Genomic DNA, 26,411 nt, shown 5'->3' on the forward strand with positions numbered 1-26,411 from the left:
AATACATATTTTATACTGAATAATGACATATAAATAAGTTCATCCAGCTTTATACCCCAGTTGTGCCGCCTCCTATCCTTCTATACTTCCTCATCTCAATCTACCATCACAACTTCATCACCATCCATCTCTTAGTCTCCCAAACACGAGACTAACATCCCTTTAAATACATCTTTATTATTCATCCTGACTGCTTCCTGTGGTCTTGAGTTCCACATTCTCACCAGTCTGTGGGGAAAGCAGTTCTGTTTGAATTCTCAAATGGATTGCTTACAGACTCTAGTGCTGTTCCCCGCACGTTGAAATGTTCTTCTGCATTCACTCTATCACAACCTTTCATCATTTTAGACTGCTTAGTAGGTCACCCGTCAGCCTTCTCTTTTCAAGACAGCAGAGACCCAGCGTGTGTAACCTCGCAGTTATAGAATCCTCCTTCTCAACCTTCTGTCCATCCATTTCTGGTTCCTTTCAAGTAAACAATTCCATGTCAGTAAATCAGTCCCATATTTGGTGAGCCTCCTGGTAGGTTTCCAGCACAGAGTGAAGAAGAGCTGCTGGAAAAATTCGCCTACACCCTGGAACACTTGCTTTCTTGGTCTTGTGAGGGCTGTGTGTGGTTTGTATTATAAGGACTGTCACCCAGTTCCCTCCCCCATGCCCACATGTCTATGTCTGGGAGCTGATGGCTCTCCCAGTCCATTCATTACGTTCAGTGGGTAGTATACATACCTTCCACCAATATAGTGGAAGGGGCGGTTCACATAAGACTGGTGGATCACTCAACCTGGAGACAGGGAAAGGGGAGAGCAAATGGACCTGGGGAAATCGGATGCTCTTCATAACCTGAACTTTTCTAATTTTGGCATGACAGCCCAACTAACATCACTATTTAAACAGTATCCCAGTACCACACAGCACTGTGTTTTGTGACAATAAAGTTATCACTGACAAGATAGTAACACATCTGGAAGTATAACTCTGGTTCCAATTTTTCTCTCAACACCACCCAATCTCAATTCCCCATATGCTAACCAATATCCAGAACCGTTTCCCAAGCAAGACTCTGACATTTGCTTGACTGGTAATACGAATGGGCCCTGAAGCAGTGCTTGCTAACTGATCTATGTTTAATGTCCTCAGCTCCCTGAATGGAAGAAAATCTATGATTCCTCACAGCCTGAGAAAATGCCTTTACCCACTCCCTGGAACGTCAGTCTGAGCACTTTCCAGTCACTACTGTTGCTACGCTGTATCAGGCTGGACAAGGTTTGTACTCATGAGTTTGTGTAGATTTGAGAAACTTATCACTTTTCCTGGTTTTACATTCACTGCTATCATTTTAGTCTGGCACTTATGTTGAATTAGACCATTGTTAAATGTTCATCTATCACATCTATACACAAGAATGTACTGGACAAGAATGGGAATGTGCTATTATTTATATATGTTTAGATCAGAGTGGTGCTGGAAAAGCACAGCAGGAAAATCGACGTTTCGGGCAAAAGCCCTTCATCAAGAATGGCTTCCTGACGAAAGGATTTTGCCCAAAACGTCGATTTTCCTGCTCCTCAGATGCTGCCTGACCTGCTGTGCTTTTCCAGCACCAGTCTGATCTAAACTCTGGTTCCCAGCATCTGCAGTCCTTACTTTTGCCTACTCTATTATTGATATATGTCATGTGTGTTCCATTTGTTTGTGGGATGAGGTCATCACTGGTGAGGCAACATTTATTGCCCATGCCAATTCTCTAATTATCCAGGAAAAGGTAGCTGCTTTCTTGAACTGCTGCAGTCCACATGCTGTAGGTTAACCCACAACACCCTCAAGTGGGGAATTCCAGGATTTTGACCCAGCAACAGGGAAGGAATGGTGACATATTTCCAAGTCAGGATGTGAGCTGCTTGGAGGGGAACTCGCAGGTGGTGGTGTTCTCATGTATCTGTTGCCGTGTCCTTTAGGTGATAGTTGTGAGTTTGGAAGGTGCTGTTGAAGGAGCGTTAACAAGTTGCTGTAATGCCTCTTGTAGATAGGAAAATACAGCTGCTCCTGAGTTTGGGGGTGGATGGAGTGAATGTTTGTGGATGTGGTGTCAATCAAGCAGGCTTTTTTGTCCTGGATGATGACAAGCAATTTGAGTGTTGTTGCAGCTACACTCATTCAGCCAAATGGGGTATATTCCATCACTCTCCTGTCTTGTCTCTTCTAGATGGTGGACAGGCTTTGGGGAGTTAGAAGGTGAGTTACTTGGCATAGACATCTTATCATCTAACCTGTTCTTGCCGCCACAATATTTATATAACTACAACAGTCCAGTTTCTGATCAACGGTAACCTCCAGGATGTTGATAGTGGGGGATTCTGTGAGGGTGATGCAATTGAATGTAAAGGGGTGATTGTCTCTTGTTAGAGATGTTAATTGTCTGTAATTTGAGTGGTGTGAATGTTACTTCCCATGTGTCAGCACAAGCCTGGATATTGTCTAGGTCTTGCTGCATTTCAACATGGACTGCTTCAGCATCTGAGGAATCATGAGTGGTGCTGAACATTGCACAATCATCAGAGAACATCCCCCTCTTCTGAACTTATGATGGAGGGAAGATTATTGATGAAGCAGCTGAAGATGGTTGGACCTAGGAGACTATCCTGAGGAATGTATGCAGGGATGTCCTGGGGCTGAGATGACACATTTCCAATAACCCCAACCACCTTCCTTTGTTCTAACCACCAGAGGATTTGCCCACTGACACCCATTGATTCCAGTTTTGCGAGGGTTCCTTGATGCCACATTTGGTCGAATGCAGCCTTGATGGCAGGGGCTGTCATTCCCACCTCCCCTCTGAAATTCATCTGTTTTGTCCATATTTGAACGAAGGCTGTAATGAGGTCAGGAACGGAGTGGTTTTGGTGGACCCCAAACTGGGCGTCACTGAGCAGGTTATTGGTGAGCAGGTGCTGCTCGACAGCACTGTTAATGACACCTTCCATCACTTTACTGATGATCGAGACAGTAACTAGCTGGGTTGGATTTTTGTGTATGGGACATACCTGGGCAATTTACCACATTGTCACATCGATGTCAGTGTTGTAACTGTACTGGAACAGCTTGGCTTGGGGTGCAGCACGTTATAGAGCACAAGTCTCCAGTATTATTGCCAGAATGTTGTCAGAGCCCACAGCCTTTGCAGTATCGCATTATACTTTATGGTAACAAAGCTTTAAACTAATTCAGCCCTGGGGTTCGGAACCGAATTTGTAGCTCGAGTATACGAGTGGATGAGAGTAGTGAAGTCAGAACTAAGATTTCAAGAACGCAAGAAGGGCACTGGCAAGCAAGAAGTTGGTTTGAAGTGTGTCTACTTCAACGCCAGGAGCATCCAGAATAAGGTGGGTGAACTTGCAGCATGGGTTGGTACCTGGGATTTCAATATGTGGCCATTTCAGAGACATGGATAGAGCAGGGACAGGAATGGTTATTGCAGGTTCCAGGATTTAGATGTTTCAGTAAGAACAGAGAAAATGTAAAAGAGGGGTTGGTGTAGCACTGTTTGTCAAGGACAGCATTACGGTTGAGAAAGGACGTTTGAGGACCCCTCTACTGAGGTAGTATGGGCTGAGATTAGAAACAGGAAAAGAGAGGTCACACTGTTGGGAGTTTTCTAAAGGCCTTCAAATAGTTCCAGAGATGTAGAAGATAGGATAGCAAAGATGATCCTTGATAGGAACGAGAGTAACAGGGTAGTTGTTATGGGGGCTTTAACTTTCCAAATATTGACTGGGAATACTTTTAGTTCAAGTACTTTAGATGGGTCAGTTTTTGTCCAATGTGTGCAAGAGAGTTTCCTGACACAGCATGTAGACAGGCCAACAGGGGGTGAGGCCAAATTAGACTTGGTACTGGGTAATGAATCCGGCCAGGTGTTAGATTTGGAGGTAGGTGAACACTTTGGTGATGGTGAGCACAATTCAGTTATGTTTACTTTAGTGATGGAAATGAATAGGGATATACTGCAGGGCAAGAGTTATAATTAAGGGAAAGGCAATTATGATGCAATTAGGTAAGATTAAGGATGTATAGTATGGGGAAGGAAATGGCAGGGGATGGGCACAATTGAAATGTGGAGCTTATTCAAGGGACAGCTACTGCATGTCCTTGATAAGTATGTGCCTGTCAGGCAGGGAGGAAGTGGTCGAGCGCAGGAGCTGTGGTTTACTGAGGAAATTGAATGCAAGAGTAAAAACGCTATGTTGGAACTGTATAAAATGCTAACTAAGCCACAACAAGAGTACAATGTGAAATTCTGGTGGCCATATTATAAGAAGGATGTGGTTTCCCTAGAGAGGGTGCAGAGAGGATTTACCAGGATGCTGTTTTAGCTGGAGGGTCTGAGCTATGAGGAAGGATTGGATAGGCTGGGTGTTATCCTTAGAGCAGCAAAGGTTGAGTTAGAATATGAAAGAGGTGTATAAGATCATGAGAGGCATTGATAGGGTGGATAGGATGGCACTGTTTTCCTCATTAGAGGGGTCAATAACAAGGGAGCATAGATTTAAGGGACAAGATAGATGGCTAAGAGAAAAGTGATTGAGACATATAGCATAGAAACAGGTCATCCAGCCTATCATGTCTATGCCAGCCTATAAACACCAAACTATACTAATCCCAATTAACCTGCGCTTGCTCCATAGCTTTCTATGTCTTGGCATTTTAAATGTTCATCCAGATGCTTTCTCCCTGATGCAAAGATACCTGCCTTGATCACTGTCAGGCAGTGTGTTCCAAAATTCTACCACTCTTTGGGTGAATATATTTTTTCTCAGATCCCCTCGAAACCACTTACTCCTCACCTTATACTTATTCCCTCTGGATTTAGATACATCTGCAATGGGGAAAACATCCTCAGACACTACTCTGTATATGCATCTCATAATTTTGTACATAGTGATATGTAGTACAGAAACAGACCTATCGGTCCAACTCATTCATGCCAACCAGATATCCTAAACTAATCTAATCCCATTTGCCAGCATTTGGTTCATATCCCTCTAAACCCTTCCTATTCATGTACCCATCCAGATGCCTTTTAAATGTAATCATTCCAGCCTCCACCACTTCTTCTGGCAATACATTCCATACACGCAGTACCCTCTGATGAAAACATTACTCCTTCGACCCCTTTTAAATCTTTCCCCTTTCATCTTAAACCTATGCCCTCTAGTTTTGGATTCCCCTATCTCAGGAAAAAAAGGACCTTGTCTATTTATCCTATCCATGCCCTCATAGGCCATTCTACCCTTCAAGCCTGCACCACCATTCAATATGATAATGGCTGATCATCCTTAATCAGTATCCTGTTCCTGCCTTATCTCCATAACCTTGATTCCACTATCCTTGAGAGCTCTATCCAACTCTTTCTTAAATGAATCCAGAGACTGGGCCTCCACTGCCCTCTGAGGCAGAGCATTCCACACAGCCACCACTCTCTGGGTGAAGAAGTTTCTCCTCATCTCTGTCCTAAATGTTCTACCCGTATTTCTAAGCTGTGTCCTCTGGTTCGGCACTCACCCATCAGTGGAAACATGTTTCCTGCCTCCAGAGTGTCCAATCCTTTAATAATCTTATATGTCTCAATCAGATCCCCTCTCAGTCTTCTAAACTCAAGGATATACAAGTCCAGTCGCTCCAGTCTTTCAGCATAATGTAGTCCCGTCATTCCAGGAATTGACCTCGTGAACCTACGCTGTACTCCCTCAATAACCAGAATGTCTTTCCTCAAATTTGGAGACCAGAACTGCACACAGTACTCCAGGTGTGGTCTCACCAGGGCCCTGTACAGCTGCAGAAGAACCTCTTTGCTTCTATACTCAATTCCTTTTGTTATGAAGGCCAGCATGCTATTAGCCTTCTTCACTACCTGTTGTACCTGCATGCTTACCTTCATTGACTGGTGTACAAGAACACCCAGATCTCTTTGTTACTGCCCCTTTACCTAAATTGATTCCATTTAGGTAGTAATCTGCCTTCCTGTTCTTGCCACCAAAGTGGATAACCATACATTTATCCACATTAAACTGTATCTGCCATGCATCTGACCACTCACCTAACCTGTCCAGGTCACCCTGTAATCTCCTAACATCCTCATCACATTTCACCCTGCCACCCAGCTTAGTATCATCAGCAAATTTACTAATGTTATTACTAATACCATCTTCTATATCATTAACATATATTGTAAAAAGCTGCGGTCCCAGAACTGATCCCTGCGGGACCCCACTGGTCACTGCCTGCCATTCCGAAATGGAGCCATTTATCACTACTCTTTGTTTCCTATCAGCCAACCAACTTTCAATCCAAGTTAGTACTTTGCCCCCAATACCATGCGCCCTAACTTTGCTCACTAAACTCCTATGTGGGACTTTATCAAAAGCTTTCTGAAAGTCCAGGTACACTACATCTACTGTATCTCCCTCGTCCATCTTCAGAGTTACATCCTCAAAACATTCCAGATTAGTCAAGCATGATTTCCCCTTCTTAAATCCATGCTGACTCTGACCTATCCTGTTACTACTATCCAGACATGTCGTAATTTAATCCCTTATAATAGACTCCAGCATCTTTCCGTCCACTGAGGTCAGACTATCTGGTCTATAATTTCCTGTTTTCTCTCTCCCACCTTTCTTAAAAAGTGGTACAACCGTAGCCACCCTCCAATCCGCAGGAACTGATGCTGAATCTATCGAACTCTGCAAAATAATCACCAACGCATCCACAATTTCTCGAGCCACCTCCTTAGTACCCTGGGATGTCAGGCTTTTCCTTACTACCTTTTATAAATAGTAGCACTACATTAGCCAACCTCCAGTCTTCTGGCACCTTACCTGTGGTTATCAATGAAACAAATATCGCAACAAGGGGCACAGCCATCATTTCCCTAGCTTCCCACAGTGTTCTAGGGTGGTAAGAATGGACAGACAGTGAGGAGAATGGACAGGAGATGAAGAAAATAAGCAGGGAGTAAGCAGGTGGTGAGTACAATGGAAAAATGGAATTCAATGCAGGATGCGTAAAGTGATGAATTTTGCTAGAAAGGATCAGGTGGAGCTTCCCAAAGTGTGGTCCGGGACCTCCAGTGGGGTAGTGAGCTGAAATGGTGGGATTGCAGGCTCTGACATAGTAATGGCTGCTGTCGAGTTCTGACTAATTATAACTGCTCTGATGCCTATGCTCAGAGGCCCTCTCCCCTCCACCAGCTCTCACAAGTCTCTCTTTCTCTGCACATCCTCTATTCTCTCACAACCATTTTCGATCCCTGAAATAGGGCCACAGTGTGAGCAAGTTTAGGAAGCACGAAGAAGTCTGTAGGGATAGAGAGGTTCACGTCGCACAGATTCTCGAAGGCGGATCCAACCAAAGAGTGAGCAAGGGTGTATGGCATCTTGGACTTTATAAGAACAGAAGCAAGTACAAAAGCAAGGAAGTTATGCCAAATCATTATAAAACTCTGGTTAAGCCCTAATTGGAGTACTGTATCCAGTTCTAATCACTGCACTTTGGACAAGGGAAACAAGGAAAAGCTGATGGTACAAGAACGAAGTGCAGTTTAAAGTCTTCGAGAAGAGATGCAAGAGGGATTTGAGGAGAATGTTTCTGGCAGGAAGTGGTAACAGCTTAATCCTTACGAGGAGTTGGAAGCTGAAACAATGAGTGATTTCAAAATGGACATTTGAAGACAATAAATCAGCTGGCCAATGAGGATTGAGCAGAGGGATTATTTGCATTGCTCTACAGAGAGCCAGCAAGGACATAATGGGTTCCTTTGGTGCTGTAATCACTCACCAGACATGCTACTCAATACAGAACTCTCTATTGCTATGATTAAAAATAATTAAATTTGTGCTTGGTTAAAAACAGGAGTACTATCCCAGTGTAGTTTAATTTGCTGAACCTTTTGTTGATTGCTAATTTTTTATTCCGCAGATGATTCCCGCCATCCAGCAATTCATCACAGTGAAAATGGGTGCAGCTTACATTGAGCCTCCAACCTTTGATCTCCAACACAGTTATAAGGGTTCCAGGCATTTCACTCCACTCATCTTTGTCCTTTCAGCTGGAGCTGATCCCATGGCCTTACTGATGAGATTCGCTGAGGAACAAGGTATTGCCAATTATCAGTGACACTGTCTTACTTAGAAAGCACAGTAAAACTTCGCTCAACAACAGCAAAATCTTGTATTTACATGGGGCCTTTAAAGTAGGAAGGTGACCCAGGGCCTGCACAGGGGTATGTACAAAGCAAACTGCAATCTACATTACACAAGGGAATGTTGGGGAAAATGACTCAAATCTCAGTCCAGAGTTTTCAGGAGCATTGTAAAAGATGAGTAAGTGATGGAGAGGTTAAAGAGGGAGTTCCTGAGTTCATGATCTATCAGCTGCTGAAAGCATGTAGGGTGATAAACATTGTGAATTTGCAAGAGCGCAGGACTGGGGAAAACAGGAATTTTGGATGGCTTCAGATCAAGAAGAGGTTACAGAGATAGGAAAGGGTGAGAACACAGAGGGAATCACGAGCGGTGAGTTTTTTTTTTCATTCATTCAACTTAAAATGGGTTTGTCACAAAAATTAAACATTCTTAAATTGGGTAGTTAGTCTACTTCCTGGAAAATGCTGACAATAATTTTGAATAGCTATACTGAATTATCAAAAACACAGGAAGTGCGGGAAAAACCCAGCATCTATGGAGAGAGAAATTGAGTTAGTACTTTGAGTTTTAAAATGTGACTCTTATTCAGATTAGTGTCTAAATATGAGTCTTATTCAGAACTCTGACTGAACTATTTACTGGTTTGATTGTTATACAGGCTGTGTAAATTAAGTAGTTCTTGTGATTTAAATGATGCCTGGCAGTAGGTTAATTTGAACAGTCTGGATATTGATCCACAATTAGCAGAAACTTGCTGCGCAGACACATTTGACTTGGAGGCGGTTTTGAAGGTAGGACCAATATTCTATAAGCACAATATTTTATAAACTAATATAAAACATCTTGCCATTTCTTCATTGTCTCTGGATCAAAATCTTGGAATTTCCTCCTTTGTGGATCCACCTAAAGGACATGTACTGCAGCGGTTCAAGAAGGTAGCTCACCATCACCTTCACAAGGGCAATTAGGGATGGGCAATAAATGCTGGCAAGCCAGTGATGTCCTGCAAATGAATAAAGAGAAGAAAATCACAGAGTTGTGTCACAAAGCTAATCCTTTTTTTCTAACAGCTGTTCCTTGGCTCAAGGAGAATCTGTCCGTGATTTTTTTTCAGAGGGGCAATAAATCGGGCCAGGCTCCAATCAGTATAGTTTGGTACAGAGATGAAAAGGAGTTTGAGAGGCCTTTTGTTTATATGTAAACATGTGAGACTTCAGCCCGAAGTGGTCATGCTTTAGAAGTGACCTGTATAAAGAGAGGGGAGTGGTCAGCTCTTTAGCTGAGCTGAGCAGTTTTAGTTCTAGTTCAGTCTTGAACTAGGAAGTTCAACAGGGAGCTGTGTGGAAATTCTCTCTCCTTCTGCCTTCAACTTCAACCTGTAAACATGTGTTCCATTTATACTGGTTTTTAAAGGGAGTTTGTTTACTGGGCCTGTTGTGTGTATTCGGAACTGCATAACTAAGTCTAGTTGGATAGGTTGAGTTCTGCAGAAGTCCTTTATTCTGTTCTTTGTGTTTCATTGTGTAATTTTTTGAATAAAGCTTTTGCCTGTTTTAAAATCTAGTAGTCAACCTAGCTATCTTACTCCGGGTAATTTTCACTGTACACTTACTGAAACAAATTGCAAAGTTAGGTCTCGGGCTGCCTGCTTAAGAATGTTTTGAGTGGTCTGGCCTAGTCCATAACAGTTGATTTTTTTTTGTTTGAAATTCAGCAATTTTTCTTCCTGCTTGGCCAATTATAGGCTGGCTTGTGGAAAGACTCACCTCTAACTTCCAGGCAGATCTCAAATCAGAATTTCTGGTCACTAAATGAAGCCCATGTAATGTAGGAGGGTCTTGTTTCTTGGGCTGGGCACACATTCCAATCGACATTTTATTCTAACCTGTGATCTAACATATTATGTGAAACCCACTTAATATTTAGTTTTGCAGAAAAATGTCAGAAAGATCTGCCCCGCAGAGTTTGACAAAAATGTTCATTTCCTCAAAGCCTTTCTTTTTTTTATTTGTTCACAGAATATGGCCATCACTTCATTTATCGTCTTTGCCCAGGAGCAGCTGCCCTTCTTGAACTACTACAGCACTTGGGCTATAGCTGTGCCCATAGTAATGTTAGGGAGTTTGAGGATTTTGACCCAGCAACAGTTAACGAATGGCAATACAGTTCTAAGTCAGGATGGTGCATGGCTTGGAGCGGAACCTTGGTGTTCAAAGTATCTTTTGCCCTTGTCCTTCTAGGGGATAGATGTCACAGGTTTAGAAGGTGCTGCCAGAGAAGCCCTAATGAGTTACTGCAGTGCATTTAGTAAATGCACTAGTGTTGGGGGAAGTGAATATTGAAGCTGGTGCCAATCAAGCAGGCTGCTTTGTCCTGGATAGTGTCAAAGTTCTTTAATGTTGTTCCAAGCAAATGAAGAGTATTCCATTACACTAGTGTGTCTCTTGTGCCTTGAAGTTGGTGGATAGGCTTTGGGGAGACAGGGGTTGAGTTAGTGGCTGTTGACTTACAGGCCTCTGCTCTGCCCTTGTAGTTGCTGTACCTGTATGGTTGGTCCAGCTCAGTTTCTGATCAATGGTAACTTCAAGGTTGTTGATACGTTGGATTCAGCAGTTGTAGTGCCAAGGAAAATTAGGGGGTGGTTATTGGATTCTCTCTTGTTGGAGATGATCATTGCCTGGCATTTGTGTGGTGCAAATCCTCCTTGGCAGTTGTCAGCCTAAACATGAATATTGTCCAGGTCTTGCTGCACTGGACATGGACTGCCTCAGTATCTCAAGTGTCAGCTTTGAACATGAGGCAGTCATCAGCGAAAATCCCCATTTCTGAGCTTTATGATAGACGGAGGAAAAATTATGAAGCAACTGAAGCTGGTTGGGGAAAGGACACTACCCTGTAGAACTCAAGAGTCTTGTAGTGCAGATGTAATGTCACAACCTCTGAGCCAGGAGACCTGGGTTCACGTCCCTACCTGTTCCAGATGTGCGTAATAACATTCCTGAACAGGTTGATTAGAAAATATCTAACCTGAGGAAATTCCGGCAAGCTGTCCTGGAACTGAGATATTTGAACTCTCATTCAACCACATTCATCTTCCTTTTTACGAGGTAGTGTCACTGTAGAAGAAACAAAGTGTAGATTATTCAAAAGACAAGTCTTAAGTACTGTATCTGACTGCATGGAATATCCACAATAAAATAGAGAAGTAGTACTAGATAAACTAATGGAGCTAAATGTAAATAAATCCCCTGATGGCCTGCAACCTAGGATCTAAAAAGAAGTAGCTACAGAGATAGTAGATGCCTTGATTGTAATCTTCCAAAACTCCTTAAGCTCTAAGAAATACTGGTGGTTTAGAAAACTGTCAATGTGACACACCAAAAAAGCTTAGGTCATAAGATAAGAGTCCATGATGTTGGAGGTAGTACATTGGCACAAATATAACAAATTGGCTAATGAGCAGGAAACAGCAAGTGGAGGTAAGGGGTTCTTTATTAGACTGGCAACATGGAACTAGTTGGGTTCCACTGGGATCAGTGTTGGGACCTCAACTGTTTACAACGTATACAGATGACTTGGAGAAAGGAAGCAATTGTACTCTAGCACAAAACTAAATGGAAAGGCAAGTTGCGAGAAGGAAAGAGACAGTTCACAGAAAGATATTGGTAGGCTAAGTAAGTTTGCAAAAGTTGGCAAATGCAGTACAATGTGAGAAAGTATGAAGTTGTTCCTTTTGGATGAGAGAACCAAATGAACAGAGTATTTAAATGGAGAAAAATTGCACAAAGCTGCAACCAAAGGGACTTGTGCACAAAGCACAGAAAGCTAGCACAGGTGCAGCAGAAATGTTGGCCCAGTCATCAGGGAACATTTCTGAGCAACATGGAATGTTGACCCAGATTTTAAGGGTTGGGAATATAAGAGCAGGAAAGTTTTACTGCAACAGTACAAGGTGGTAGTGAGGTAAAAACAATGACTGCAGATGCTGGAAACCAGTTTCTGGATTAGTGCTGTGCTCTTCCAGCACCACTAATCCAGAACAAGGTGGTAGTGAGACTACATCTGGAGTACTATGAGAATTTTTGGTCCCCTTATTTAAGGAAAGATATCATTTCATTGGAGAAAGATCAGAGAAGGCACAATTAGGATGATCCTTGGTTTGGAGGTATTGCCTTATGAGCAAAGGGTGAACAGGGTGGGATTCTACTTATTGCAGTTCAGAAGAATGAGAGGTGATCTCATTGAAATATGTTGGATTCTTAATGGGCTTGACAGGGTAAATGCTGAGAGAATGTTTCCCCTTATGGGAGAGTCTAGGACCAGAAGGCATAGTCTCAAGATAAAGGAACATAATTTAAGACAGAGATGAGGAGGAACTTCTTCTCTCAGGGGGTTGAATCTTTGGAACACCTTGCCACAGAGACCTTCACAAGAGTCATTGTGCATATTTAAGGATACGATACACAGATTCTTGGTTGGAATCGAGGATTACAGGGAAAAAGCAGGAAAGTGGATGTAAGGACTGTCAGGTCAACCATGTTCCTATTGAATGGTAGAGCAGGCTCAAGGGGCCAAATGGCTACACTTGTTCCTATCTCTTCTGATTATATGATCTTAACACCAGCAATGCCTCCAGAAAATGCTTCAAATCCAGCTGCAGTACAGGCACTCCAATATCAGTATCCCCACTCAGACCAACATGTCAGACAGTCAGTTGGGCAGGCCCACATTGTCCGCATGCCTGACACAAGGCTTCCAAAACAAGCTCTCAACTCAGAACTCCAGCATGTCAAGTATTTACCAGGAGAACCACGGAAACATCATACATGCTGCCCTCTAGATGCATTCTGGTCTAACTGGAAGAGTATCTTGTTATAAACACGATATAGTTGATTGTAACATGTAATTAGTTGCAGAAATGTAGAGATATGTTATGTTATTACAGCAACTATTAAGAGGGCCGAATTGCAGGTCTGATTGCTTTAAATCCTTAGGGTATCTCCTACACTCCAACCAGCCCTCTAACATTACTACATTGGATGGTGCTTATGGCAACAAATCACTTAATCCTTTCAGACCCATGCAATAGCACCACTCTACAGTTTTCATAAATTAACTTCCAACTTTATAGATTTACATAATCGAACTCTCAAAATCCTGTCTCCTCCTCAGATTTCACCATTTTTGTTTATACACTCCCAGAACCAGCTCATATGCATCAACCACAGCAATTTTAACTGTGCTATCTGCAGACTGTCTATCCGAAACAGTTGAATATATCTCCAATTTATTTTTCCTACCAGGACACTTTGTAATAGGATTATCCAAATTTCTTGTATCACTGAGCTTTCAGAGCAATTTTCTCAAATAATATGTAACATATTTCATCTTATCCCTCTCTGAGTTTTGGCATGAGTCAAATATTCTTTGTCACATTAAAGACAGGTATTAAATCATCAGTCTGCTGGTTGTTCTCTGTTCATGTAATTAAAGCCTTTCTCTATCAAGTTCAAATTGCCAGGCTTCACTTTCTCTTAGCAATTTTCTTTTTTCCTTTTCCAAGTTTGAATATAATCTTTTATATTTTCTTTTCTCTTTCCACTTTTTCTTCCTTTGTTTCCCTACAACCCCACCCCTCCACCGACCCCGCTCCCCCAAACCTCCGTTACCACCCCTTTCGTAGTCAGACTTTTTCTATATCTTGAAGTTCAATTGCTTCACTTGTAAATGAATCCTAGAGGTCAGGTTATATGTCACCTCTACTTCCTCAAGATCCCCTCACCGAGTTAATACTTCAATAATTTCTGCTTTCATAATGCTAACATTTTACCCTAATTCCACCTTTCCTGCCACTACTTTTAAATTTTAAATTATTTGTTGTAAGGCACTTAAAGATGCATTCTATCTTTTCAGAAAAGCTTCAGCAATCAGCAAAGTCATTTTAATTCTTCACGAAATGGAACAAGAACAACTGAAATCTTCTGTTCATATAAGTGCTGGCCAGATTTATTGTAGAGATTTGTGCCTTTTAAAAATAAATTTAAACTATTAGTTGAAAGAATGACATGACAAGATTTTTGTATTTTACGACCTTCACTGTAATAAATAACTAAAAACACCATTGATCAAACACTATTTTATTTTTGTATGCAACCTATATTTTCAACTACAGACAGAAATAAGACCAGAAGACCTTAAGACATAGGAGCGGAAGTAAGGCCATTCGGCCCCTCGAGTCCACTCCGCCATTCAATCATACCTGATGGGCATTTCAACTCCACTTACCCGCATTCTCCCCGTAGCCCTTAATTCCTTGTGACATCAAGAATCTATCAATCTCTGCCTTGAAGACATTTAGCGTCCCGGCCTCCACTGCACTCTGTGGCAATGAATTCCACAGGCCCACCACTCTCTGGCTGAAGAAATGACTCCGCATTTCTGTTCTGAATTTACCCCCTCTAATTCTAAGGCTGTGTCCACGGGTCCTAGTCTCCTCACCTAACGGAAACAATTTCCTAGCGTCCACCCTCTCCAAGCCATGTATTATCTTGTAAGTTTCTATTAGATCTCCCCTTAATCTTCTAAACTCCAATGAATACAATCCCAGGATCCTCAGCCGTTCCTATCAGACAGCACAGTCTCGACTAGAATTATAATGGTTCCTTCAAGTAGTCCACAGGCGATCCCCATTTCAAAAGCTGTTCCAATTTTCTGGAGTAGTATCTTTGAAAGTCAATTCCTGTTCATCTTGGAAATAAATAGACAATTTAAAATGTAACTGTTTACTACCAAACATTCTCAAGATTTTTCTGGGATTTTGGGGAATTGTTGGTACACAATGTCTCCAAACATAAACACCCTGCACCTTCTTCCCAGTGACATGGCTGCCCCCTTCCTTAACCTGTAACAATGAAGCCATCCGAGCTTTAGAACAGGTCACATGATCCCTGCATTTCACCTTTCTTTTAAAAATACAATTTCCAAACACCATAATTCACAGCAAAACAGATTTCCTGCAGACATAACCATCAGTAACATTGAAACTTTGCCTATAAACCTCAGAATGGTTAACAAAAATTATAAAGGCAATTTTCATTAATCTGGATATATAAACTGTGATAGCAGTCTGGGTAATCCAAGATGGAGGACTGGAAAAAATTGTGGCTGTAAGAACTGCTCCGTTCTTGAGATATTGCCAGTGTTGGAGCTGATCTCCTCAAATTCTAGCTGTTGCATTGTTTTGGAACTTTGGGGGGGGGGGAAACATCAAAACAATGGCACTTTAAAAAGGAGGAAGAGAGACAAACATAGTAACCACATGGGAAGTAAATCAAACAGAGCAGTAAACTTATGTAGCTGTCTGACCCACAAGTCATGACTTGGAGATGCCGGTGTTGGACTGGGGTGTACAAAGTTAAAAATCACACAACACCAGGTTATAGTCCAACAGGTTTAATTGGAAGCACACTAGCTTTTGGAGCGCCGCTCCTTCATCAGGTGCTTCCAATTAAACCTGTTGGACTATAACCTGGTGTTGTGTGATTTTTAACTTTGACCCACCAGTAACCTGCACAGCCAACTACCTCTGCTGTTTGGTTTCAAATATCTCTGGACATCGCAGTTTGTCTAAGAAAAATTAACAAACAGCTAAATTCACAGCTGACCTTAGAGAAACCTGTGTGGGGGACTCACAGCAGGGGAATAGCTAAGTGACTAGTTTTGAAGTGTAACTTTACTGGGTTTTTTTGTAAATCTACAATAGTGAATAGAGTGCATTCTTTTTCAATTATATATTTTTATTGAGATGTCTCTTGATTAAACTCTAAAAATATTTTAAACAGGTACTAAGCTAGCCTTGAGCAAGTGTTTTTAGAGCAGTAAGACTCCGATTTTCTGGGTCTGTAGTTTATGAAAATGAAAAGGTGGCATTTAGTGATGTGCTCTTCTGGTTGGATGTGGGAGATTCGGCAAAGTTTCTATGTTACTAATGGTTATGTCTGCAGGAAGTCTGTTTTGCTGTGAATCTTATCAGATCGGTTGGAGTGGCAGTTAGAGGCAATGAAGAATTTACAGGAGTTAGGAGGTGTGTTGGATAGCAGTTTTAGGAAGGGAGAAAAACCACAGTCAGGTAGATGGGTGACCTCCAGGAAAGGTAGGAGAGGGAGGCAGTTAGTGCAGGAGTCTCCTGTGACAATCCTCATTTCAAACAAGTACGCTGTTTTGGAAAATGTAGGGGTTGATGGACTCTCCGGGGAATGTAGCACTTACAGCCAGGTTTCTGGCATCAAGACTGACTTTAATGTAACAAAGACTATGCCAGGTTTCGAGTGATCAAATGTGATAGTGGATTCTCCAGTCAGCGACACAGATAGACATTTCTGTGACCAACAGCAAGATATCAAAATAGTGTTTTGCCTTCCTGGAGACAGAATTAAGTATATCTTGGACAGGGTGCAGAATACTCTCAAAGGGGAGAGAGAGCAGCAGGAGGTTGTTGTATATGTTGGAACTAATGATATCGGAATAGAAAAGGATGAAATTCTGAGGGGAACATACAAGAGGTTAGACAGGAATTCAAAAAGGAGTCCTAGAGGGTAATAAAATCTAGATTACTCCCATGTCATGAGCTCATGAGGGTAGGAATAGGAGGATAGAGCAGATGAATGCATGACTAAGGAGCTAGTGCAGGGGAGAAGGATTCACATTTTTGGATCAGTGGAATTTCTTCTGAGGTAGAAGTGACCTGTATAAGAAGGTCACCTGAATTGGAAGGGGACTAATAAACTGTTGGGGAGATTTGTTAAAACTGCCGGGAGGATTTAAAGTCGTGGAATTGGGGTGGGTGGTGTAAGAGAGAATTCAGGGAGGTAGCGAGGAAAGAGATCAGCCTGAGACTGGTACAGTTGGGAAAAGGAGCAAGTCAAACAGTGAGTGCAGACAGGAACAAAGCAGAGAATGACGTAGGACTGATAAATTAAACTGCATTTATTTCAATGCAAGAGGCCTCAGTAGATGAACTCAGGGCATAATTAGGAAAATGGGAATAGGATATCATAGCAATTACAAAGATGTGGCTCAGGGATGGACAGGACTAGCAGCTTAATGTTCCAGGGTATAGATGCAATAGGAACAATGGAAAGGCAGGCAAGAGAGGAGGGGAAACAATGTTTTTGATTAGGGAAATGGCTATACTTAGGGGGGTTATTCCTGAAAATACATCCAGGGAAGTTATTTGGGTGGAACTGATAAAAACGAAAGGGATGATCAGCTTATTGGGATTGTACTACAAATACCCCAATAGTCAGTGGGAAATTGAGAAACAAACAAGTAAGGAGATCTCCGTTATCTGTAAGAATAAACACACGGCAAGTATTTCACACAGAGGGTGGTGGGCATCTGGAACGCGTTGCCAGCAGAGATGGTAGAGGCAGGCACGGTAGATTCATTTAAGATGCATCTGGACAGATGCATGAGCAGAGGGATACAGATGCTTAGGAATTGACTGACGGGTTTAGAGAGTACATTTGGATCGGCTCAGGCTTGAAGGGCCAAAAGGCCTGTTCCCCTGGGCTTTAAATTTTCTTTGTTCTTTGTTCTCTTGGGAAATAAGGCAGGGCAGGTGACTGAGCTGCCAATGGGGGATCACTTTGGGGCCAGCGACCATAATTCTAATCGTTTGAAAATACTGATGGAAAAGGATAGACCAGATCTAAAAGTTAAAGTTTTAAATTGAAGGAAGGCCAATTTTGATGGCATTAGGCAAGAACTTTTAAAAGTTGATTGGGGCCAGATGTTCACAGATAAAGGGACAGCTGGAAGATGGGAAACCTTCAAAAATGGGATAACGAGAGTGGAGAGACAGTATATTCCTGTTAGGGTGAAGAGCAAGGCTGATAGGTTTAGGTGAATGCTGGATGACTAGAGAAATTGAGGTCTTGGTTAAGAAGGAAGCATATGTCAGGTAGAGACAGGATAGATTGAGTGAATCCCTAGAAGAGTATAAAGGCAGGAGGAGTATACTTAAGAGGGAAATCAGGAGGGCAAAAAGAGAACATGGGATAGCTTTGGCAAATAGTATTAAGGGGAATCCAAAGGAATTCTACAAATACATTAAGGACAAAAGGGCAACTAGGGAGAGAATACGTTCCCTTAAAGATCAGCAAGGCTGTCTATGTGTCGAACTGCAGGAGATGGGAGAGATACTAAATGAGTAATTTGCATCAGTGTTTACTGTGGAGAAGAATATACAAGACAGAGAGCATAGGGAAATAAATAGCAACATCTTGAAAAATTACAGAGGGGACAGTTCTGGACATCTTAAAATGCATAAAGGTGGATTAATCTCCTGGATCTGATCAGGTGTACCCTAGAACTCTGTGGGAAGCTAGGGAAGTGAGTGCTGGGCCCCTTGCTGCAATATTTATATCATCGATAGCCACAGGTGAGGTGCTAAAAGACTGGAGGTTGGCTAACACAGTGCCACTATTTAAGAAAGGTGGCAAGGAAAAGCCAGGAAACTATAGAGCAGTGAGCCTGACATTGGTGGTGGGCAAGTTGTTGGAGGAACAGGATTTACATGAATTTGGAAAGGCAAGGACTATGGATAGTCAACATGGCTTTGCGTGTGGGAAATTGTGTCTCACTGAATTGATTGAATTTTTCGAAGGAATAACAAAGTAGACTGATATGGGCAGAGCAGTAGGCATAATCTATATGGACTTCCGTAAAGCGTTTGACAAGATTCCTTATGGTAGACTAGTTAGCTAGGTTAGATCATACTGAATAGAGGGAGAACTAACTATCCAGATACAGAACTGGCTTGAAAGTAGAAAACAGATGGTTGTGGTGGAAAATTGCTTTTCAGAGTGGAGGTCTGTGACCAGCGGTGTACCACAAGGATTGGTGCTGTGTCCACTGCTTTTTGTCATTTATAATAATTATCTGGTTGTGAACAAAGGAGATATGGTTGGTAAATTTGCAGATGACACCAAAATTGGAGGTGTAGAGGACAGCGAAGAAGGTTACCTCAGAGTACAACAGGATCTTGATCAGATGGGTCAATAGGCCGAGAGGAACTTAACTTAGATAAATGTGAGCTGCTGCATTTTGGAAAGGCAAATCGGAGCAGGATGTATACAGTTAGTGATAAGGTCTGGAGAAGATTTGAGGAAGGACATTCTGACTATTGAGGGAGTGCAGCGTAGGTTCACGAGGTCAATTCCCAGAATGGCAGGACTACCATATGTTGAAAGATTGGAGTGACTGGGCTTGAGTTTAGAAGGATGAGAGGGGATCTGATTGAGACATATAAGATTATTAAAGGATTGGACTGTCTAGAGGCAGGAAGCATGTTTCCGCTGAAGGGTGAGTTCAGAACCACAGGACACAGTTGTAGGCCATTCAGAACAGAGATGAGGAGAAACTTCTTCACCCAGAGAGTGGTGGGTGTATGGAATGCTCTGCCCCAGAAGGCAGTGGAGGCCAAGTCTCTGGATACTTTCAAGAAAGAGATGGATAGAGCTCTTAAAGATCATGGAATAAAGGGTTATGGGGATAAGGCAGGAACAAGATACTGATTGTGAATGATCATGATTATAATGAATGGTGATGCTAGCTCAAAGGGCCGAATGGCCTACTCCTGCACATATTGTCTATTGTATTGCTGAACAAAGAGACCGTGGAATGCCGGTTCATAGTTCCTTGAAAGTTGAATTACGGGTAGATAGGATAATGAAGTAGGCCTTTGGTAGGCTTACCTTTATTGGTCAATGCATTGAGTATAGGAATTGGGAGGTCATGCTGTAGCTGTACAGACATTGGTTAGGCCACTGTTGGAATACTGCATTTAATTCTGGTCTCCCCGCTATAGGAAGGATGTCGTGAAACTTGGAAGGGTTCAGAAAAGATTTACAAGCATGTTGTCAGGGTTGGAGGGTTTGAGTTATACTGGAGCTATTTTTCCTGGAGTGTTGAGGCTGAGGGGTAACCTTATAGAGATTTAAATAAAATCACGAGGGGCATGGATACAGTGAATAGCCAAGTTTTTTTCCCCCAAGGTAGGGGAGTCCAAAACTATAGGGCATAGTTTGAAGGTGAGAGGGGAAAGATATAAAAGGACAACGTTTTCAAGCAGACAGTGGTGTGTATATGGAATGAGCTACTAGAAGAAGTGGTGGAGGCTGGTACAATTACATTTAAAAGGCGTCTGGATGGGTCCAGAGGGATATGGGCCAATTACTGGCAAATGGGATTATATTTATTTAGGATACCTGGTCGGCAGGGACGAGTTGAACTGAAGGGTCTGTTTCTGTAAATCTCTATTACTCTATGACTCTAAGTTGGGTTTTAGGACTGGAAATGAATAATATGCACAAGATGGTGAGTATACATTGATGGATATATGTTGGTTTATTATCAGTCCAGTAGAAAGTAATGTTTGTTAAAATGTATGTTGTGTTTCAGGAATAGGGGCAGCCAATCTCCAAACGATTTCACTTGGCCAGGGCCAAGGTCCAATTGCTGGAAAAATGATTGAAAAAGTAAGTTTTTGAATAATTATTTCCTGATAGCAGTTCATTTTCCCATTATGATTTATACTCCATTATATAACAGTCACTGAATCTAAGAAAGTAACAGCTGGTCAGAAATTCCCATATATCTGATGTTAATGTTTGTGGATGTTTCAAGTGTAGCTTTCTTCCTATTGTCTCACAAAAATGCCTAAAGAGGAACAGTTCACCCAATTTAAATAAGAAACAGGAGACAGCTGGTTCTGTCGGTTCATCGAATGTCAAATTACTTTGTAATAGCCTCCCAGGCTGGGAAATGACAGGGGCGACAAGTCACCCTGATGGGACTGGGCAGGGCTCAAACCATAACCAGAATCGTGTGAAGTGGTGGTTTTGGAGATGGGGGGGAGGGTACTCTAGAAAGTTCTGTATCAAATTCACTGTCTACTCTATTTTGGTGGGGGGGGGCAAGGTGCAATTGTCGCTGTCAGTGAGGTAGCTTGTTCTCAGCAATTCAGAGGCCACTTGGGGACAGATTTGTGCAGCTACAAGAATTGTAGTGGTGGCACTTGCCACCTTCACCCCAGGTACCCGGAACCTGCTTTCTGGTGGTGGCTGGGGGCTGGCAAGACCTTCTTTAGGTCTGTCCTCATGCTGGAGCCACGGGTATTAGAAGGGGCATTTTCTTGAGAGCATCTCCCTCCACAGTGATGACCTACCAGCTGTTTTATTCGATGTCTTTTCTATGTGCTGTCTTCTGTGGTTGTCTCTCTCTTCAGAGACCCTCATGGTCTCCGACCTCCAGCAGCAGTGCTCACTTCTCCCAGTGTTGGTCCCCCACAACTCTAACATTCCCATTGGACCTCCAAGTTCACTCACTAAAATTCCAGAGATCATTGACAGGAAGATCACAGAGGTGGTTGCACCTTAGAAACCATCATGACTGACATCCAGAAATGATCCATCCCTGCTTTGAAAATAATGAGAATCCATTAGTGTGTGATCCTAGATGATACAATGGGCACAATTATATGGCGCACCAACAACAGAGATAAAGAGATCGGCCCCTGTATTGCAATATTTCTTTTAAAATCATCACTGAGCTTTATGTTGATTTAGGTACAGCATTGGGTTTAAATGGACAGACTGAATACCTCAGTCACCTCTCCAGACACAACACCGAATCAGTCAAATTCACACACCAAAGCAATAAATAATTGTTGTCAAAAACAGTCACAAAATGACATCCCACCCCCTGTATAAAATTATCAAATTTTGGAGGTATTTCTACATGCCATTTGACAAGTATGAGTACTGATCAATCTGGTGTTTCTGGAGAATTGTCTGTCTGGTTGAGTCTATATGGAGTTGGCAGCCTGATTCAGTCTGTGTACAGTTGACAGGGAGATTCAGTGTCCTTAAAGAGACTGAGCTGTGTGATTCAGTCTGTATGGAGCTGATTGTGTGATTTAGTACCTGGATAAAACTGACTGTATATAGAGCTGACTGTGTGATACAATACCTATAGTATCATAGAATCTCTAGTGGGGAAGCAAGCCATTCAGCCCATCAAGTCCATACTGCCCCTCTGAAGAACATCACACCCAGACCGACCCCTCAACCCTATCCCAGTAAATCTGCATTTCCCATGGCTAATCCACCTAGTTTGCACATCCCTGGACACTATCTGCAATTTAGCATGGCCAATCCACCTAATTTGCATATATTTGGGCGTGGCAGGAAACTGGGGCACCCGGAGGAAACCCATGCAGACATGGGGAGAATATGCAAACTCCACACAGATAGTCACCCAAGGATGGCATCAAACCCTGGTGCTGTGAGGCAGCAGGGCTAATCAGTGAGCCACTATGCCACTTGCATAAAGCTGACTGTGTGATTCAGTATAAAGTTGGTTCTGTGATTCATTGAGTCAGAGAGTCATAGAGTTGTACAGCATGGAAACAGAGCATAAATCATTCAAGTCCCATCTGCCAGTATTTGGCCCATATCCCTCTAAACCATTCCTATTCATGTAACTGTCTATATGTCTTTTAAATATTGTAATTGTACCAGCCTCCACCACCTCCTCTGGCAGCTCATTCCATACTTATATGACCCTCTGCATGAAAACATTGCCCCTTAGGTCCCTCTTATATTATTCCCCTCTCACCTTAAGACTTTGCCCTCTAGTTTTAGACTCCCCTACCTTAGGGGAAAGAGGCTTGCTATACACCGTATCCATGCCCCTCATGATTTTATATAAACCTCTATAAGGTCACCCCTCAGCCTCGACACTCCAAGGAAAATAGCCCCAACCTATTCAGTCTCTCTCTATAACTCAAACCCTCTAACCCTGACAACATCCTTGTAAATCTTTTCTGCACCCTTTCACGTTTCACAACATCTTTCCTATAGCAGGAATGCAGTATTCCAAAAGTGGCCTAACCAATGTCCTGTACAGCTGCAACATGACATCCCACCTCCTGTACACAATGCACTGACCAGTAAAGGTAAGCATACTAAACACCTTCACTATCCTGTCTACCTGTGACCATCTTCAAGGAACAATGAACCTGCATCCCAAGGTCCCTTTGTTCGGCAACATCCCTCAGGACCCTATAATTAAGTGTATAAGTCCTGCCCTGATTTTCCCTTCCAAAATGCAACACTTCACATTTATTGAAATTAAATTCCATCTTCCACTCCTCAGTCCATTCAAATAAGGCCCCATTTTACTGAGGTAACCTTCTTCACTGTATATTGTATCACCAATTTTGGTGTCGTCTGCAAATTTACTCACCATACCTCCTATATTCACTTCAAAATCATTCATATAAATGACAAAAAGAGTCAGACTGTTCAGAACTGGTTGTGTAATGGTTTGGTGTTTTCTAGGCGGCTGAGGAAGGTACGTGGCTTGTTCTACAGAACTGTCACCTGGCGAGTAGTTGGCTGCCAGAGCTGGAACGTATCTGTGAAGAGGTCATCACTGACAGTGACAGAACCAAACCAGAATTTCGCCTGTGGCTCACGAGCTATCCTTCTCAAAATTTCCCAGTCTCTTTATTACAAAATGGAATCAAAATGACAAATGAACCACCGAAGGGACTTCGAGCCAATCTGCTGAGGTCCTACCTGAATGATCCAATCTCAGATCCACATTTCTTCAATGGCTGCAATAAACCAGAGGTAGGGTCCACTTCCAGTTCCTGCTTCCCAGGAGTTCTGTTTGCCCATGTATCATTGGTGTGTCAAATCTAATTATAGTCTTGCTGACACTGTTAATGTTTGAGTGATGTGTCTCAGTATGTTGGTCTTTGTAGAAGAAGTAAAGTATAAATGATGAAGATGCATCTGAGCATTTGATTCTTGGGTTTGGAAAAGAAAATCGATCTCAATGAGCATGTGAAGTAAGAGCTCTTAGACATTACGCTAATGAGCTGTAGTCTTCGATGTGCAAATGTAAATAAATAGTGTTACAGTATATCACGAGGGAAGGAGTCTTACCCTAGCATGAGGAGCCAGCAACCTTTAAATGTGCATGCACCTACACTCACAGCCGGAGATGTGAAGAGGTATCTAACCATGCCAGGAGCAGTATTAACCTGAAGCGTAGATTAAAACATGGTGGCAGCTAGGATAACCTCCAAAACCAGGATCTCAAGTCAGATCACAGTCCATGGGCAACAGCTGAGAAAACAGGAAGTCTTCAAAACAAAAGCAGGAATGTGTAGTAACTGTAACAAGGTCAGCCAGGTCAACCCCATAGAATATGAGTTCCTGATTGGAGCTGTTAATTTGGTCCAAGCAGGGAGCCCTGGCTGACAGATATGAACAGGAATGACAGAGGCTCTGTCACTTGTTCAGCTGGTTCTGAGGGAGCTGGATCAGTGTTAAGGACTCTCCATGTGTAAATAAAGGATGATGTGGTGACAGGATACTGTCCTACATAGACATTCTGTGGGGTTATTTCAGAAAGAACTTCGGAAGACCTCAAAGCCAAACAACACATTGGGGAAATTCTGGAGAGTAAAAGCACAGAAACAGGACACTCAAAAGAAAGCAGGGAGTTCTCACTGATGTCAGTTTGGCACAGGTTGGCACCTCCAGTAAAAACGTTGCCAATATTATTACCATTTGAAAATGTGGAGGGTCCACAATGAGGCCAGAAGTGAGAGCTCTCTTATAGGCAGTCTCTGTGCAATAGAATTCTGAAAGGTTTACATATAAAAGAGCAGGGATACCCAGTCAGCAAGTTTATACGCTGTGGGTCTATAGCTGATAATTGACAAAACATGAAAGAAAGTGCTGCAGAATATGAGGCATTTTTTAAAGTATTCCCAGAATCACAGAAGTCTGACAGTGCAGAAGGAGGCCATTTATCCCATTGTGTCAGTACCAGACCTTCAAGTGCCAATCTCTTGCTTTTCCCCACGCGCTTGTGGGTTATTTCTATTCAATTAACCATCTGAAGCCCTCTTGAATGTTTCAAATGAAACCGCCTCAACCACATTTCCAGGCAGCGCATGCCATACCCTATCAGCTTGCTGTGTGCACAATTGTTGTTTTCTATCGCCCTTGCTTCTTTTGCAAATCACTTTACATCTATGGCTCTTTGATCCACTTATAAGCAGGAACAGTTTCTCCCCATCTACTCACATTCTCAGAATTTTGCAAACACCTATCAGATCTCTTCTCAGCCTCCTTCTCTCCAAGGAGAAATGTCCCAACCTCTTCAGTCTATCCTCATAACTACACATTCCTGGAACCATTTTTGTAAATCGCTTCTGCACGCTCACCAGAGCATTCGCATCTTTCCTATTATGTGACATCCACAATTGTACACAATACTCCAAATGAAGCCTAACAAGTGTTTTGTACAATGCACACTTTAGCCGTAAAAGAACTTTAGTCGTAGAAAGGGCAAGTTTTCAATCAATCAAGTCTTGTTGCATAAAAATTCTAGTGAGACAGCATGGTCAAAGTAAGGTCAGATTGTCAGTGACTAAACTGACACAATGGTGCTCAATTGATTCTCAACCCAAACAGAGATTGTGTGTGAGTCTCACACAGTTAAACAAAGGAGCTTGAAAAGACTTCCATCCTATTTCATCAGCTATCAACAATTTGGCCAAATTAGCAAGAAGAAACTCTTTTAGTAAATGAGATGCAAACAGCTGTTTTGGTCAGATACACTTCAACAAAAAGTCATGATTGCTGACTACATTCAGTGCAAGAGCTCAAAAATCAATATGGTGGCCAAGAATTTCTAAAGGAATAAGACAGTTCATTTTATCATTTCACAAACATATGATCAACAGTGCCATCAACAAATGCCACGATGAGGAGGTGCTGGGTAGACAAAGTTTTTTAAAAAATCACACAACAGCAGGCTATGGTCCCTGGTTTTATTGTGGTAATCTGCAGGTGGTCAATGCAGGCAGTCACCCTATGTAATATTTTGTAAATTCCACTTTGGAAATAGAACTAGTCTGACTCAAGATTGGGATATAGATAAACTCTAACCTCACACCTTTAATGCATTGTCTGAGCTGAAATGTCACCTTTTTATATAAAACCTTAAGTTATCTTGAGAATGTGACTTAAAAGAAGTTCTGGGATTTACATATTAATGAACTGAAACCTGCAACCCATTCTAAAAGATGAAAGACTTTACGACAATCTAGGTTTGTTCAATATA

At 42.2% G+C, this 26,411-nt stretch overlaps 1 protein-coding gene across 3 annotated transcripts in view; it reads left to right on the forward strand.

Annotated features, from left to right (window-relative positions):
• Window positions 1-26,411, forward strand: part of LOC140466786 (dynein axonemal heavy chain 3-like) — a 601,941-nt gene that overhangs the window by 538,729 nt on the left and 36,801 nt on the right. For all 3 annotated transcript variants that reach the window (XM_072562421.1, XM_072562422.1, XM_072562423.1), the window contains 4 exons: window positions 1,141-1,266; window positions 7,975-8,152; window positions 20,664-20,740; window positions 23,606-23,899. In XM_072562421.1, the coding sequence (XP_072418522.1) occupies window positions 1,141-1,266; window positions 7,975-8,152; window positions 20,664-20,740; window positions 23,606-23,899 (675 nt within the window). The remainder of the gene's footprint in view (window positions 1-1,140; window positions 1,267-7,974; window positions 8,153-20,663; window positions 20,741-23,605; window positions 23,900-26,411) is intronic.

This window comes from Chiloscyllium punctatum, chromosome 44 (assembly GCF_047496795.1).
Source record: "Chiloscyllium punctatum isolate Juve2018m chromosome 44, sChiPun1.3, whole genome shotgun sequence".
NCBI lineage: Eukaryota > Metazoa > Chordata > Chondrichthyes > Orectolobiformes > Hemiscylliidae > Chiloscyllium > Chiloscyllium punctatum.